At 35.3% G+C, this 15167-nt stretch overlaps 1 protein-coding gene across 7 annotated transcripts in view; it reads right to left on the bottom strand.

Moving 5' to 3' along the window:
* The window catches only part of TTLL7 (tubulin tyrosine ligase like 7), a 134152-nt gene that overhangs the window by 60545 nt on the left and 58440 nt on the right, over positions 1 to 15167 (bottom strand). For all 7 annotated transcript variants that reach the window (XR_010130611.1, XM_055351257.2, XM_019021637.4 and 4 more), the window contains 3 exons: positions 12308 to 12472; positions 8050 to 8208; positions 3581 to 3675 (listed from right to left, as the gene is read on the bottom strand). Coding sequence is in view for 6 of the 7 variants with exons in the window: in XM_055351257.2 (XP_055207232.1) it covers positions 3581 to 3675; positions 8050 to 8208; positions 12308 to 12472 (419 nt within the window). In the remaining variant the exon portion in view is untranslated. The remainder of the gene's footprint in view (positions 1 to 3580; positions 3676 to 8049; positions 8209 to 12307; positions 12473 to 15167) is intronic.

The following is a 15167-nucleotide window of genomic DNA, read 5'->3' as shown; positions in this document are numbered from 1 at the left end:
GGAGAGGAGATGGAGAAATAAAGTGATAGTCAGAAATTTGACAGGATTCAGTCGATTCATAATAAAGTTAAGTATAACTCCCAGCTTTCTAGCCTGGACTTTCATGTGAATCGTTTTGCCATTAACTTTAGCAAAGCAAACTGGATAATTACCATTGTATTGTACTTATCTATGAGCATATATATTTCCCTTTTAACAACTGAGCTACTTAAGGTGGGGAAATTTTATTCACTTTTGTATCTCTAGCTTCTAGCAAATCATAGGCTCTTTAAAAATGTCCAGTAGGCTGGGCACAGTGGCTTACACCTGTAATCTCAGCACTTTGGGAGGCCGAGGCGGGTGGATCACCTGAGGTCAGGAGTTCAAGACCAGCCTGCTCAACATGGCGAAACCCCGTCTCTACTAAAAATACAAAAATTAGCCGGGAGTGCTGGCAGGCGCCTGTAATCCCAGCTACTCGGGAGGCTGAGACAGGAGAATCGCTTGAACCTGGGAGGTGGAGGTTGCAGTGAACCAAGAGCGCGCCACTGCACTCCAGCCTTTTTTGGGACTCTGTCTCAAAAAAAAAAAAAAATCCAGTAAATACATATGAGTGATTCGGTTTAACCTTTGTGGGTTGGAGGTATTTGATATTGTTAGCAGAGAAAAAAATAATAAACCCAGGAGGAACATGATCGAAGGAGAAAATAATTCAACTTGGGCAATATTGAATTTAAGTGTTAACAGAACGCTATCCATTCATTCATTTATTTATTTACTTGCTCACTCACTCACTCACTACATGTTTATTGAGTATCTATTGGACCAGGGCATCCAGGGTACATGGTCAGCAGAGAGCTGCAAATGCTGGACTAGAGCTCCAGAGTGGGTCAAAGCTAGTGAGAGGCACTCCAATCCATATTGCTACATACATGTCAGACTCAAAAATGATGCCACAAAAGGGAGTAAGACTGACACAGAAGAAAAGAGGGCTGAGGCAAGAACACAGTGAGAAAATGACGGGTAGGGAGCAGAGTGTAAGAGAAATCATAAGAGAAGACTAAGGAATGCTCAAAGTTAAGTAAACTCAGAGACTAGTGTCAGAGAAAGCCAGTGAGGCTAAATGTTCAATGGTAGGGTAGCATTAAATGCTCATGCTGCAAGCCTGTAGCCCATGAATTAGTTGTAAATAAGGGACAGACAGGCAATTTAACTTAATTTAATTTAATCTAATTAACAAGTATTTCAGACCCAAGGATTCATGGGATTGTGAATGTCTTTTCTAGGTTCTATTTTAATGATTGTAATAGAATACTTATGGAGGAAAAAGATTCTTCTTATTAACCCAGTAAAACCATCACGGAATGATTGGAATTTCCTTTTATTAGAGAAAAAAGAACTTTTACTTGTTCTACATATAACCCTTTTCATATTTTCTTGTCTCTGAGGACCCCAAGCCTAATGTTTTAAAAAATTATTTGAATCTGTACTCAAATTGCATTCTGTCATCCAAGTAAAAAAAAGGATCAATTCTGATGCCCTCCATGTGAGATTCTGTTTTCACAGCAGTTGTGATGGAATATCCTGAACAATTTATATTCTTCTGAATTTCCTTGAGACTAAAAGCATATGTTTACAAAATGAACCTGAAGGTCATACTGTAAGCAAAGCACTGTACTAAGCACTGTGAAGCATGTAAAAGTATGTACTCTTCAACTTCAAGGAGCTTAAATCTAATTGAAAAGAAAAACCAGCTGTGCCCAGGTAAAACACCACAGAGGATAAGACAGTAAACAGAGTGATAAGCCATATACTATGCAGACAAAAATTCCTTCTAGAGCTCCAAGAAAGGAAAGATTCATTTTGGTCAAAAGGAAGACTTCATAATAAAAGATGGGATTTGAGTCACAAGCAATTAAGGAAAGGCATTCAGAGTAGAGAACAGAATAAATAATCAGTGAGAATGGGCAAGCTATGTGGGAAAAATAATGAGGCAATCAGCCTAACTAAAACAGTTTGGGTTGGAGAGAAACAGGAAATAAGATAGAACAGCTAAGGTTAAGTTATATTAGAAGCTAGGCTACATGTTGGTAAATAGAACTCTATTTAGGTTCTTGAGCAGAAAGATAACATAATGAAAGTAAGATCTTTCCCAATAGTCTGATTAAAATTAATGTTAAGTAGGGGATTTCTGGATTCACAGAACAATTCGTTCTGTCCAAAATTAAAGCACTCCATAAGAAAATTAATTCTATTTAATAAATAGACAAGAATTTTCCCAGTGTTCTTAGTTCCTGCTTAAGATACTGTGATGTGCCCAGTGAAACTCAAGTCTAACACATGCACCCATGGAGCTCTCCACCCAGCTGGAGGAAGAAGGCACTTCTGAAACATAAGCCTCATTAGCATATGCTCTAAATGTTAAGAACTGTGCTAAATTCTCTGTGGAACAACACTAAGAAAGATAAAGAAAATGAATTTCTACTTTCCCTTAGTTTTAAGTCTAGAAATTTTTGACTGCTTAAACTATACATACCTCACTTTTAAAAACACCAGAACACCCACAGATAATGTCCTGAATTGATACCATAAATGGCAACGTCAAAAGACATGCACACACAACAAAAAAACTAAACACAAGGCTTATTTAAATAATAATAGTAAACTTTCATGCAAAAAACACGTATAGGCATATTGTTTGGAAACATCTTAAATTTAAAAATTGCTTGGAAGCATACCATAACTCTGCTAGAACTCTTGAATGACAATTAAATAAATTGAAATCATAAAATCACTGAGCTTAAATCACCTCAGAGGCCCTTTAATCCAATACTCTAAGCTCTGTTGGAAAATTTCTAATGACAGGTAACTCACTATTTCAGGAAGTGTTTCAGTCAAACATCTAAAAAATTCATTTTGTAATGAGCCAAAAGCTTTTCCCACATAACAGCATTTCAGATATTTGAATCCCATGATCATGTACACTGCAACCAGCCCTACATCCCTACCAGCCAAGTCTTTTCTCAAATTTTACTTGCCTCTCTAAATGGAAAAGTTAACTCTCACTAAACAACTGCCTCTCTTTTTTATTTACATGGGGAGCATGATGTAATGGGAAGACCTCTGAGAAAGTTAGGAAATCCATGTTTGAGTTTTTTTTTTAATTTCCTGAATGAACTCTTTGTGCTTTAGTTTCTTCTTATAAGATGAGGAAGATAATCTAGAGGGTCTCTTAAAGTATTTACCAATTTAATCTTGTACTCTATATTAAATAATTATACCTACATTGAAATTTAACCTCATTTACTGCAGGTACAGACTGTTGCCTGGGAAGCAGGAAAAGCAGTATACAGGAGTAGGAGGGAAAGATTTTTTTTTTAACTATATGAGTTTAAAGAATAGACAGAATCAAGAAATGAAAAATACAAAATGGATGGAACCAAGAAATGAAAAATACAAAATGGATGGAATCAAGAAATGAAAATTATAAAATATAAAAATAAATATACTATTCTGAAAAGCCAATTTTATGTACAAATGATTAATCTATGTCAAATGTGGAGATAAATGTCCAAAAGATAGAGAAAATATTTTACCTTACCTTATGTTTAGTAGCTTCAATGCATTTAGCAGCACTCCCCTTTTTACATCATAGTCTATTTTCTGATCAGTTCCAAAGCTCGGGGCTCGGTTAATCTGAAATTTACAAAGAAGACAATATTGGAAGGTAAATAAATATTCAATACATATTTGTTAATCCAATGTGGGATCTCTAGCCAGTAGAACAACTCTACATTAAACCTCAAAGCTTTACATGGCAGATGGCCCAGTTGTTATTGCCACATCTCCATTCCGCATCACCCTAGGTCAACAAATTGCAAGGGATTGACTATTAGCACCATCTCCTTCCCACGGCTGCCTTAGTTCAGGAGCTTTACTGTCAGTATAGGCTGGCCTCTCCCTCCATTCCACTGTCTCCACTACCCCATGCAATTTAGGTTTTTTAAGTTTAGGAAAGTTAAAAGTGATTTAGCCTAACAAAAAGGAAATAGTGATATTCGTGTTACCAACACAGTAATAATTATATCAACACAATAATAATTATATACATCTATATATTTAAAATATGGAAACTATCAGTGCTCCCTTTTCACTGCCTCAGATCTTCAGGAATTCATTAAGATGAAAAATAAAAGAGCTGGAGTGTTTGTTTTTGTCTTTGTTGAGTCTTGTTACTATTGTCATTGTTATAAAAATATAACTGGAATAGCTGATGTTTAAGAAAATTTCTTAATCAGTTAAGTCAGTTGGTTAGAACACTGCTGAGTTCAACACAACAGCTTGGCTTCTTGACCACCAACTAATCCCTTAGGCTATCTCAAACATATGTATATATGCTACTAGTCACAGTTATACACATCTGTCACCACAAGAGACAAAACAATTGAAAGCATACATTCCACAACTTGCACCTGAAGAAATATCACATTATAATCAAGAAATTACCCAGGAATACAACATCTTTAATTAGAAATGTGTCACAGGTTCACCGCAGAAAAATAAGTAAAAATAAGGAAAACAAATAACAAAAGATACCTGTAATCCCACTACTTAACACTTAGTGTCGTGTTAACCGTTTGGTAGATAGTATTCCAGATATTTTCTATGTATACATATTTAAAATATTCATTTTACCTTCCAAATGCATGTCTATACTAACCATACTTTATTTTACATTCCAAACTTTCTCTTAATAATGTATCATGAAAATCTTTCATCATGCCATCATTTTGATGGATGCATGGTACTCCTTTTATAGAGATATGCCATGTTGTATTTTGATTCCTTTGTTGATTTCTGATTTAAAAGGTGATGGACACATTCCTTTATTTGTGATATAGTCTCAAGGAGAAGGAAATAGCTTGAAAATGGCAATAACATCCATTTATTATAGGTCAATTTGAGAAAGGGAGTTTACTAATCTATTACGAAAGCTCTAAGCATTTCCCTTTCCAAGTGCAAAGAAAGGGTAAAGTAATATATTTTATGGGAGAAAAGTTTCAACCATACTGATTCAAATTTCTGGAGTTTATAATACAACTAATGACAGTGTTGCCACTATATGTGACATGGTTATAAAATAAACCAGACATTAAAGAACTGATGAGTCAGTGGTCCATTGGCATGTTATCTGTCTTTGTAGAATTCCTCAGAGTTTCCATTCCAAATTTCAGTGTGGAATTGTGCCAGGCATATCCCTCCTCCAGGATGGTACTGAGGTCTTGGTATAAAGCCATCTCAGATCTCAATCTCTCTCTCTCTCCTTACCTATTTCAAATTTTTCCCTCTACTATAAGATAAATTGGTCTGTGAAGAGGTATACCCACACAAGATAAACTATTAATAATATGTGGAAAGGCAGGAAACCTTTTTCAATTTAGGTTTTCATTCAGGGTTGTTCTTGTTTTTCTTTTTTAAGTTTTATGAGAAAGGTAAAGAAAAAAATAAAAGAAAAACCACAAATGGCTGACAGAAAAAACTAAAAATTAGTGTTCCACCCAGCCAAAATTCTCCTCTATAATGAGATGATTTATTTGGTTCTCATTTCCTACCCCAATTCTAAAACAGACAAAACATCGATGTTAAAGTCTCAAAATTCAACAGCTTGTAAATGCATTAAGAAATGAAAATTATTATAAAATATATTAAATTAGTAAACACTATTTTCAACTTTCCTAAAAAGTTTTATCAAAACAATCACTTTTTCCACAAATTAAAGTATCCATAATAGCTTCTGTGCTCCTAAGTTAGTGCTGTTCCCTCTGCACCACAGCCTTTCCCCACCCCTACTTTATCTCTCTCAGCCCCCAGCCCCTACCCAAACCTTCTGTAGCCCTACAAACTTTGCTCAGGTGTTTCTTCTGTAAAGATTTTTTTTTAACTCTCCGATACACACAGGTACACAGAGATATTAATCATGCTATTGTTTTTGTCATTTCCCTTTTACCTACTAGTACTTATAACTATTACCATAAAATGCACATCTGAATAATGGCTACACCAGGGCAAGTATTCTGTCTTCTTGTATTCCCACCACCTAACACAATGACTATAACTTAGTAGGTTCCTGTTTAATTTAAGAGTACTTAAACTATTGGTGGTATCTTCATACTCCACCAAATTTCCATGTTTTTCCTAAGAAAATGTTTTCTACTTATGAAAATTTGTGCAATTCTGCCACTAGCAATCAGTCCCTGAAATTATTTTGGTTAACTAAAAGTTATCACATACCCAGAAGCACCTTCTACCTTATTCCACTTGATGGCGCCAAAAGGTTTTTAATAATGTATATTAGACCCACTAAAATATCAGCAGGGAGCAAAACACAAGGCAAGATTGAGATTCTTTTAACTGTTTTAATATAACAAATGTTCATTATTCACAGCTCTTCGTTATTGTGGAGTGTTTTAATGGTTCTGATTGATCTAGAAACAACGAAGGAAAGAGTAAAGAATGAAGAAACATTCATGCAAACAATGGTTATTTTGAATCTTTTAAAATCCAGAATTCAACCATTCAGTCAATTCTGATTTAGCAAGCTAATGGAAAGCTCTAGTGAAGCAAATGTTTCTTCTAAAAAGGTAACTAAGATATCTATAAAGTCATTATTTCCTACTATCCTCCTTATGCATGTGCCTTCACTTTTTCCCCACTCCATCAATGACAAAAGAAAAGTAACAGGGGCAGAAGACAATATAGCTAAGAACAGGAAAGGACTGCTGCAGAAAAAGTAAGAAATCTAAAGAAAAGTTCAGGCCTTAGCAAGATGAAGGGTCCATAGTGCATAGTCAAGTGTTTTCATATCCAAGGAACGGAGGAAGCAAACGATAAGTAAAACTTCCTCACATTTATCTTATCTCTAAGACCCAGGCTGGAGCAAAATATGAACATCCAACAGAGAGAACTGCATTTCCTTGGAGACACAATACATGTTATTGTTTAAAGTAGATGTGACCACACACAGGCACGCGCGCACACACACACACACAATCTTTGGCCCTCAAATTAGAAAAGTGTCATTTCTTCGAAATGTATTTTTAGTATCTTCATCTCACCTACCACTCATTCAATTTGCTTATGCAAACCTTGATATTATACACACAACTTCTAACTTATAAATCACTAACAAAAAGAGAGATACTTGATTTAAAATGAAAGGTAGTGGTTGACTACATCTTCTACAGCAATATGTTCCTGATTAAGTTTCCAAAACATGATATTTAAGCGGCCACGAGAAGGTGTGTAAACCCAGATCAAGGAGCTTAAAGGGAACTGCTGGATGGGATCTTCTGGACCATGTGACTTCTAAGGTTTCTTCTGGGTAATATAAATATAACTAGCAGGAAAAAATATAAAAATTGTCAACAGAGGTAATTTTTACTTTCTCCTTTTTACTATTCTGTATGTGTTACATGACCTTTTATCATCAAAGAAAAATAATGGTAACTCTCACCCTACCAGGGACTGGCAGCAAACCTGAAGGCATACAGTTGACAGTCTCCCTGAGGGAAGCCCCAGGTATATAACATGGCCTTAAAGGAGAAATTTACCACCTGGGGTATCGAATACTGAATACTGATTAATGAACCAATTGGAGCCTCTCGGAGAGTCTGAAGGGGAGACACACTGAAGGCAAGATCCTGAAGCCCAGGCACCCACAGAGAGGAGAGACACTATCCAGAACTCATGATGTGGTAGAAGCCAGGAGGCTGAGAAAATAGTAGAGCAAGTAAGCAACAAATCAGTAAAAGCACCTCCACACTTCAATCCCAAATACCTGGCCTAGAAACTCAGTTGATGCTAATTTGGGAAAAGTAATATCAAACACTGTGATTCATTCTTAGAACTGTTCTAGTCCCTGAATTTTTATCCTCTTCTTCCCACTTATTCCATTCAGGCTTTATTCTGGACAGTTAATGGGACAACTGTGTTAAGTACACATTTTTAAAGCATTTATTTTAATACGTAAGGACAGTGATAACTCTTCTTTTTTCTTAAAGAATACCTTACCTCCAGAAGCCATGGCTTTAGTTTTCTATCCAACAAAATATCAAATCCCAGGACTTCAAAGCAGACACTTTCGCTTCCTGGAGGTTGACCAGGTCTACACATTCGATAGGCATGCAGGACATGAGGTTCTGCTACAATCAGGGTCTTTACCACCAATTCCTATAAGATTGTGATAAAAGAGGTGAAAATGCCTTTGTGTCTCATTTCATATGTGCAAATATAACCGGGGCCCACAAACTGGCAGCCTGGCCAAGTTTACAAAGCTCTGTGGCATCTAGCCCCCTGCCACTGCTCTGACTTCATTCTTCACTCTTACCCCTGACCACTGCACTCCTCATGCTTGCTTTGGGTTCCTCAAGTAAGTGACACTTCTCCCTATCTTAAGTCCTTTGAGTTAGCTGTTCCCTCTTGTGGAATAATCTTTCCCCTATATTCCCAAGTCTGGCTCTTAGACATTCAGAGAGGCCTTCCTAACCCTCAAGTTAAAAGCAGCCACCCTTCATTTCTTACTGCACCACTACACACAGCATATAACAAGCTGATATTTTTCTTTTTACATTAGAGAAGGGTCCTTGTCTGACTTATTTATAACACCATTCCCAGTGCCTACAATAGTAGCTGGCATTTAGTAGATATCCAAGTAAGTCTACTACTTTGTAAACAAGTAAAACAAAGCTGATAAATGTGGTTTCTATATGTTAAAAACAAGTAAGGTAGGAGCATACGCTAGCCCCATCCAGAAGAGATGAGGGTGACAGGAAGGAAAAATTCCAAGGAGAGTAAATTATTTCACAAACACCAGTATAGAAACTCCACTTAGATAAAGGCTGAAAGGGCTGGAAGACAAAATCTTGAGAGTTGAGTTTCTTAATTCAGTGATGATTTTGTAGTGTATAAGTTTTATCTGAGAAGACTGTTACCAATTAAAAGATTGGCTCTCAATATTTTCTGAGAGAAAACACATAATACTACTAGGGTGAGTTATTAACCCTAATTTTTAAAAAGTTGTTTTACTGAAGTTTCAGAATAAGCTGTAGGAGAAAAGCTGTCTCATTTATTTTTGCTCAGAAGACACTGTCATTTTAACACCCTCTCTACAGGTATAGGCAATAGAAAAAGACAGTTAAGAACCTGGCTCTAAAATAGGCTTCTTATGTTTCTTCCTGGCTTTGTAACTTGTTAGCTGTGCAACCTCAGTCATGTTGCTTAAACTTTGTGTGTCTCATTTTTCCTAAATATAATCTGCAAAAGGTTAATATAAGAAAAAAATGAGATTCCGTGTAAGACTCTTAGCATAGAGCCCAGAGTACTATTATTGTTACTGTTACTCTATCATTCCTCTAGAATTCCACCTTATATATCAGGTTAGACTCAAATATTCCACTACCTGGTGGAACAATATTTATTCTATGGGTGATAAAAGGGAAGACAGAAGTTAACCTCACTGTTACCCAGAACCACAATCCAGTTCATATTTGGGAATAAGTATCAGATGTCCCATGAGAGGCTGTTTTCAAAAAATTTTGTTCAAGGTTAACAAATTCATGACAGCACCATAGCATATAAAATAAAAGACAAAAAGCCACTTTATATAAATCTTCACCAATATTACTGAAACCACTTGAGAGCAGAAAAAGTTAAAACTTTGACTGGTAAGTATCTCTATGGAACAGTACGGGCTGAGAGAGGGGGTGGGGACTGATTATTAATCAACAGACCCTGAATTACAAATCTGTGTTTTTGCTACGTAGAAAATAACCTGCTTTTAGATTGTAAAGGCAAGTTTTCAGTAGATGTGAAAATGAGGAGTCATATAAACAAACACAAATGAAATTCCAGTACTGTTTTTCAGAATTTACAACATAATATCACTGCTTTAAAACGTGATTTGTAGATTTATACCTTAGGTATACAAAAAGCAGTAAGGATAGTTTTTTTTAATGATTATACTCATTTTTAATCTCCATGGCTTGATTTTCTACTGATTTTTATTATTGACCAGAACAAAAGTACACAGCTCTGTTCTTCACGGAAGGTATTGATGAATGCTGCTTTTTATATATTGATAGTTACCTTTTAGAGAAATTGCCCCCCAAAAAGAGGTTATTAAAAATAAGTTATAAATTAAATTCAGGGAATTTGTAAACTAAGACATCAAGATAAAAATTTACTGCATAATTGCTTTCTCCACCTCGTCCTGTCATTCTCTTTTTATATTATCCCATTGATTCACCTTAAACAGTTATCTATATAAAGTATACCAATTCTTAATAAAGACAGCCAATTTTCAAATAATTACATAAATGCAGACAGGTGTTTGACAAGATAATTAAAATAAAAGTATTTGAAAAGCTAGATTTATTAACTGATTGTTTATAGATGATTAATATGCATTCTAACTAACATAGCCAAGAATGATGCAAAATTTACCCACCTATAGACAAGACCATGAAATGTGTCAGAGATTAATAGGCCCACATTGGCTATGTTTGGGTCATATCTAAAAATTATACTTAACGTTCTAACAGAAAGTTAATTTCCATATCCTCTCATTAGTATTAGTCTTGCTTGTTTACCTTCTCTTAATTCAATTGTGTAGGAAAAACGCCACTTAAAACCAATACACGTAAAGCTAATGACCCTCATTATTCTCCCTGATTCTCTCTATACATGCCTCACCAAAGCAGCCCAACAGGTTCTACCTTTTCACAGACATGTCCCCAAAGAGCCAAATCCAAATGAGAGTTACAAATGTGTACAGAAAAAAAAGAATGCCAGAGGGTATATAAAACTTTCTTGGTCCCACTGAGCAATAGACCAATGCATTGAATTATCATCAGATGGAAGATAGTATGACCTTCCATCAATGAACTATGGTCCAAAATTAATGAATTTTACCATTTTGATGCTTCTGACTCACTATGATAGTAAACTGTCATTAGAATGGTTTTTGGAATGTCCACAAAATTAGCCTTGAGAAAATAATTACATAAACAAATAAATGCAGCATTGTTATGATCCAATTTATCATTTACATGCATTTCATCTCTCAGGAAGCTCTAACTGAAAGTTAACAAATTGGTGGATATCTGACCAAATCCAGATGACATTTTTGTTAGAGTCCCAACATTTTTAAAATTTTTGAGTCCATTGCCAACATTTAAAATCATTTATGTCATTTATGTCATTTACACATAATTTATCAACAAATTAGAAGAATGAGCCCCACTGGGCCTAAAATATCACTGGCACCAATAAGCTGCTGCTGAGTGGTGGCTACCTCCTTCAGACCTCTCCTGACTTTCAAATTATCACAGTTCCCAGAACATCCTAGTTTCTTCTATCCAGAGACCACTTCACTCCTTCTTACTTGTCTGACACCTAAGGACCTTTGGATTTATGGCCTGTGATATAGAAAGTAAGATAAAAATGTCAACAAACAGAATAAACAAAGGAGTCATGTGCCACATAACAGCATTTTGGTGTACAATGCATAGCATATTCAACAGAGGTCACATAAGATTATAATACTGTATTTTAGTGTACCTTTTCCATGTTTAGATATACAATCTTTACCATTGTATTACAATCGCCTACACTATTCAGTACGGTAATTTTTCTATTTTGAGACCAAATCTTGCTCTGTTGCCCAGGCTGGAGTGTAGTGGCACAATCTTGGCTCACTGCAACCTACGCCTCCTGGGTTCAAGCAATTCTTCTGCCTCAGCCCCCTGAGTAGCTGGGATTACAGGAGCACACCACCACATCTGGCTAATTTTTTATATTTTTGGTAAAGACAGGGTTTCACCATGTTGGCCAGGCTGGTCTCGAACTCCTGACCTCAAGTGATCCGCCTGCCTCAGCCTCCCAAAGTGGTGGAATTACAGGCGTGAGCCACTGTGCCCGGCCTAGTACAGTAATGTTTTGTACAGGTTTGTAGACTAGGAGCCACAGGCTATACCATATACAGGCTATATGATAGCCTAGATGTGTAGTGGGCTATTCCTGTTCTAGGTTTGTGTAAGTACAATCTGTGATGTCTGCACAATGACAAAATCACCCAAGGATGCATTTCTCAGAATGCATCATTGTTGTTAAGCAGCGTGTGGCTGTGTAATGATCTGATTTTTTTCTCTCTGGTCCTCTTAATTATAGGGAACCAAGTTCAATCAACTCTTAATGAACTTTCATGGCCTGACAATGCTTCAAATTATTGCTGAGGAAAGACTGTTATAATTGTGGAATGGCATAATCTTACTGAAATATCACTCCAAAACTTAGCAACATCATGTTGATTTGCTTGAAGGAATTCTGTAAACCATTTGATGGAACGTTTGCTGCCTTTGTTCTCAGTTTCATCCCGTTCAAAACGCTCATTATGCTTGTTCACGGAGTAGTTTGTCAGATGCATGTATAACTGGGTCTGTAACAAGTAAGAACCAAAGTTGTTACCACCTATGACATCCTAGAACTGCGAAGTTTCAGAGGAAAAAAAGACACTCAAAGACTAAAGAAAGTTTTAAAGTTTAAACTACATAGATGAACAATCTCATGATTATTTAGATAATATCCCAATTAAATGGAATGGCACACTTCCCTTAAAAGGGTTGAGAATGTAATCATCTACGGAGTTACTTTACATATTATTCGAAATATATCTACCATTAAAAAGTAATAAGAATATAGAGTAATTAAAATGTGAAACTACATATTGCTAAGCAAGAAAAATGATCTGAGTTTGTTCTTGTTAATTTGTTTGTTTTCAATGTTTTTGGCTCTGAGAGTTTTCACTCAAATCTGTTTTGGGAAAGGAATTTTCTGAGAGCATTCTATGGCTTTTCAAAGAAAAATAAAAAATGAAAACTCAAGTAAGTAACATAAGCCGAGAGGCAGGACTACCAAACACAACCTCTGCACACCCATACTGACTGAGAGGCCCCTTTAGCTCGGTACCACAGTGCACTTAGAGTCAGCAGACAGAATGCACCACATAATACTGTGTAGGTGTCCAGTACCGTATCGTCCTCCATACTGGAGCTCTATGTTTTTGTCTCTTTATAATCTTACATTTGTTGATACTATTTTCCTTAAATAAACTTGAAAAAGAATCCAAAATTTAAAACTCCTCATAATTGTCAATTAATATATATCTAATGGCTTTTTATCAAGCTAGCACAAGCATTCATAAAAATCTATCTTTAATTCCTACCCTCCTCATGATCCTAAAGATTACTTGAGACAGCAATGTTACATCACAATTAAAATATACTTCATTCACATTATTATTATTTTGATTTGTTAATAGCCAACTATATTCATGTCATATTTTATTTTTGCTGCAGTTCCTTAGGTCTATGGTATTGAAATTTTTGAAGCAAGAAGGCAGAAATGATAATTTGAGGTACATGTTGTTTATTAATCCATGTGCCTACCACTGATTAAGAATTTATTTTTTTCATTCATTAAACAATATTTAAGGAACACCTATCTGCAGCAATCTCTGCTGGGCACTGCGGATACAAAGTCAACAAAATAAACAACAGTCTCTATCCTTATGAAACAGGAAAAGTTTTAAATTAAATGATACTTAAAAGAAAAAGCATAAATCTTATGCTTACCTAATTTTAAGTGCTTAATTTAAAGAAAAAGGAAATTAATCAAGCTGAAGCATTTCCTGGTTTCCAAAATACAAATTTTCTTTAACTTTTAAAAAAGAGGTTTGGAAAATAATTTTGTAAGGAAGTCTTTACTTGGTATGACTTTCTTAAAATTAATAATACTAATAAAAACACTAGTATTCTAGTGAAAAATTAAGTAAGGGAACTTTGCATTTTTCTTAAACAGTATCTTTGTAAATGGATTGGAAATTCCACAACTTCACATTTACCTTGACAAAAATAGACATCTAAGCAGTTCACTGCCAGTTAGTCATTTGCAAGAAATAGAAGCGAAAGCAGCTATGAACCATATAGCAATCTGCAAGGAGTGAAAATAATATAACCATAGCCCACCCTGTTTTTCAGCGTGTAGGCTTGATATAATAAATTGGTGTACACAAAATTTTTCAAGGATTGGCCAACCACTACATTGGTAGCAAAAAACGAATGTTTATTATATTTCAATGTTTGAAATTCTGTCTTATAATCTCCTTATATGTAGTTTATGAACATTTAATTCTTATAGAAATAAGACAGCTCAATATAAAATACATGCTCACTATTTTAAAAATTTGAAATAGGAAGAAGGAAAAAATATGTAGTAAGCTGCCATCCAGAAACGCCCAATGAGAGCACTTTGGTTTAATTCTTCTAGTCTTTTTTCTAAACTTACCTTTTACATAACCGTGGTCTCACTTTACAGACACTTCTGTATTTCACTTTTTAATATTTTCATATCTCAACCTAGAAATTCAATCATGAAATTCTAGAGATATATGAGTGATACTGACACTGCAGTATGAGAACATCCTTTTTCTATATATGTAAAAACCAAAGCCTGGAGCTTATGTGATTCAAGAGCACATAGCAAAATGAGACCTAGAGGCCACATTTCCTTTCTCTCAATCTCTCTTTGAGATTAATCCCACTGGACTTAAGATAATTATATACACATAGGACATTAGAATAAAGCACTTTATCATCCAAAAGAGCTTCCAAGTCTTATTCTTTCCAATACTATAAAAAGATCACTCCCACCTTACATATATATAATCCACTCTTACCCATGCCAATTATTTAAATTATAATCTATGTATTGACAAGTCTCAAATTATGTTTGTAGCTCAGAAATGTCTTCTGAACTTCAAACTTTTACTGTACAACCAAATGCCTACAGAACAGATACATTTGGAGGTCACATAGGCCTTTAAACTGAATACATCCGCTTTCCACAAAACCTTTAATAGTTCCTGTATTCCCTTATCACAATGAGTAATACACCATCCATCAGATGTCAGAAACCTGAGTTTTATTCTTGATTTCCCTTTCCCTTGATCTCATTCCACAAATCCAACCTGTGACCATATTATATCAATGTTAACCATGTTATCTTAAATATATCTCAAATCCATGCTCTTATTCTTGGTCCAGACCCACTGCTACTATTTCAATTTAAGTCCT

Source organism: Gorilla gorilla, chromosome 1 (assembly GCF_029281585.2).
Source record: "Gorilla gorilla gorilla isolate KB3781 chromosome 1, NHGRI_mGorGor1-v2.1_pri, whole genome shotgun sequence".
In the NCBI taxonomy this organism is placed as follows: domain Eukaryota; kingdom Metazoa; phylum Chordata; class Mammalia; order Primates; family Hominidae; genus Gorilla; species Gorilla gorilla.
The sequence above is the reverse complement of the archived record's forward strand: the minus strand, read 5'-3'. Positions and strand labels throughout refer to the sequence as shown.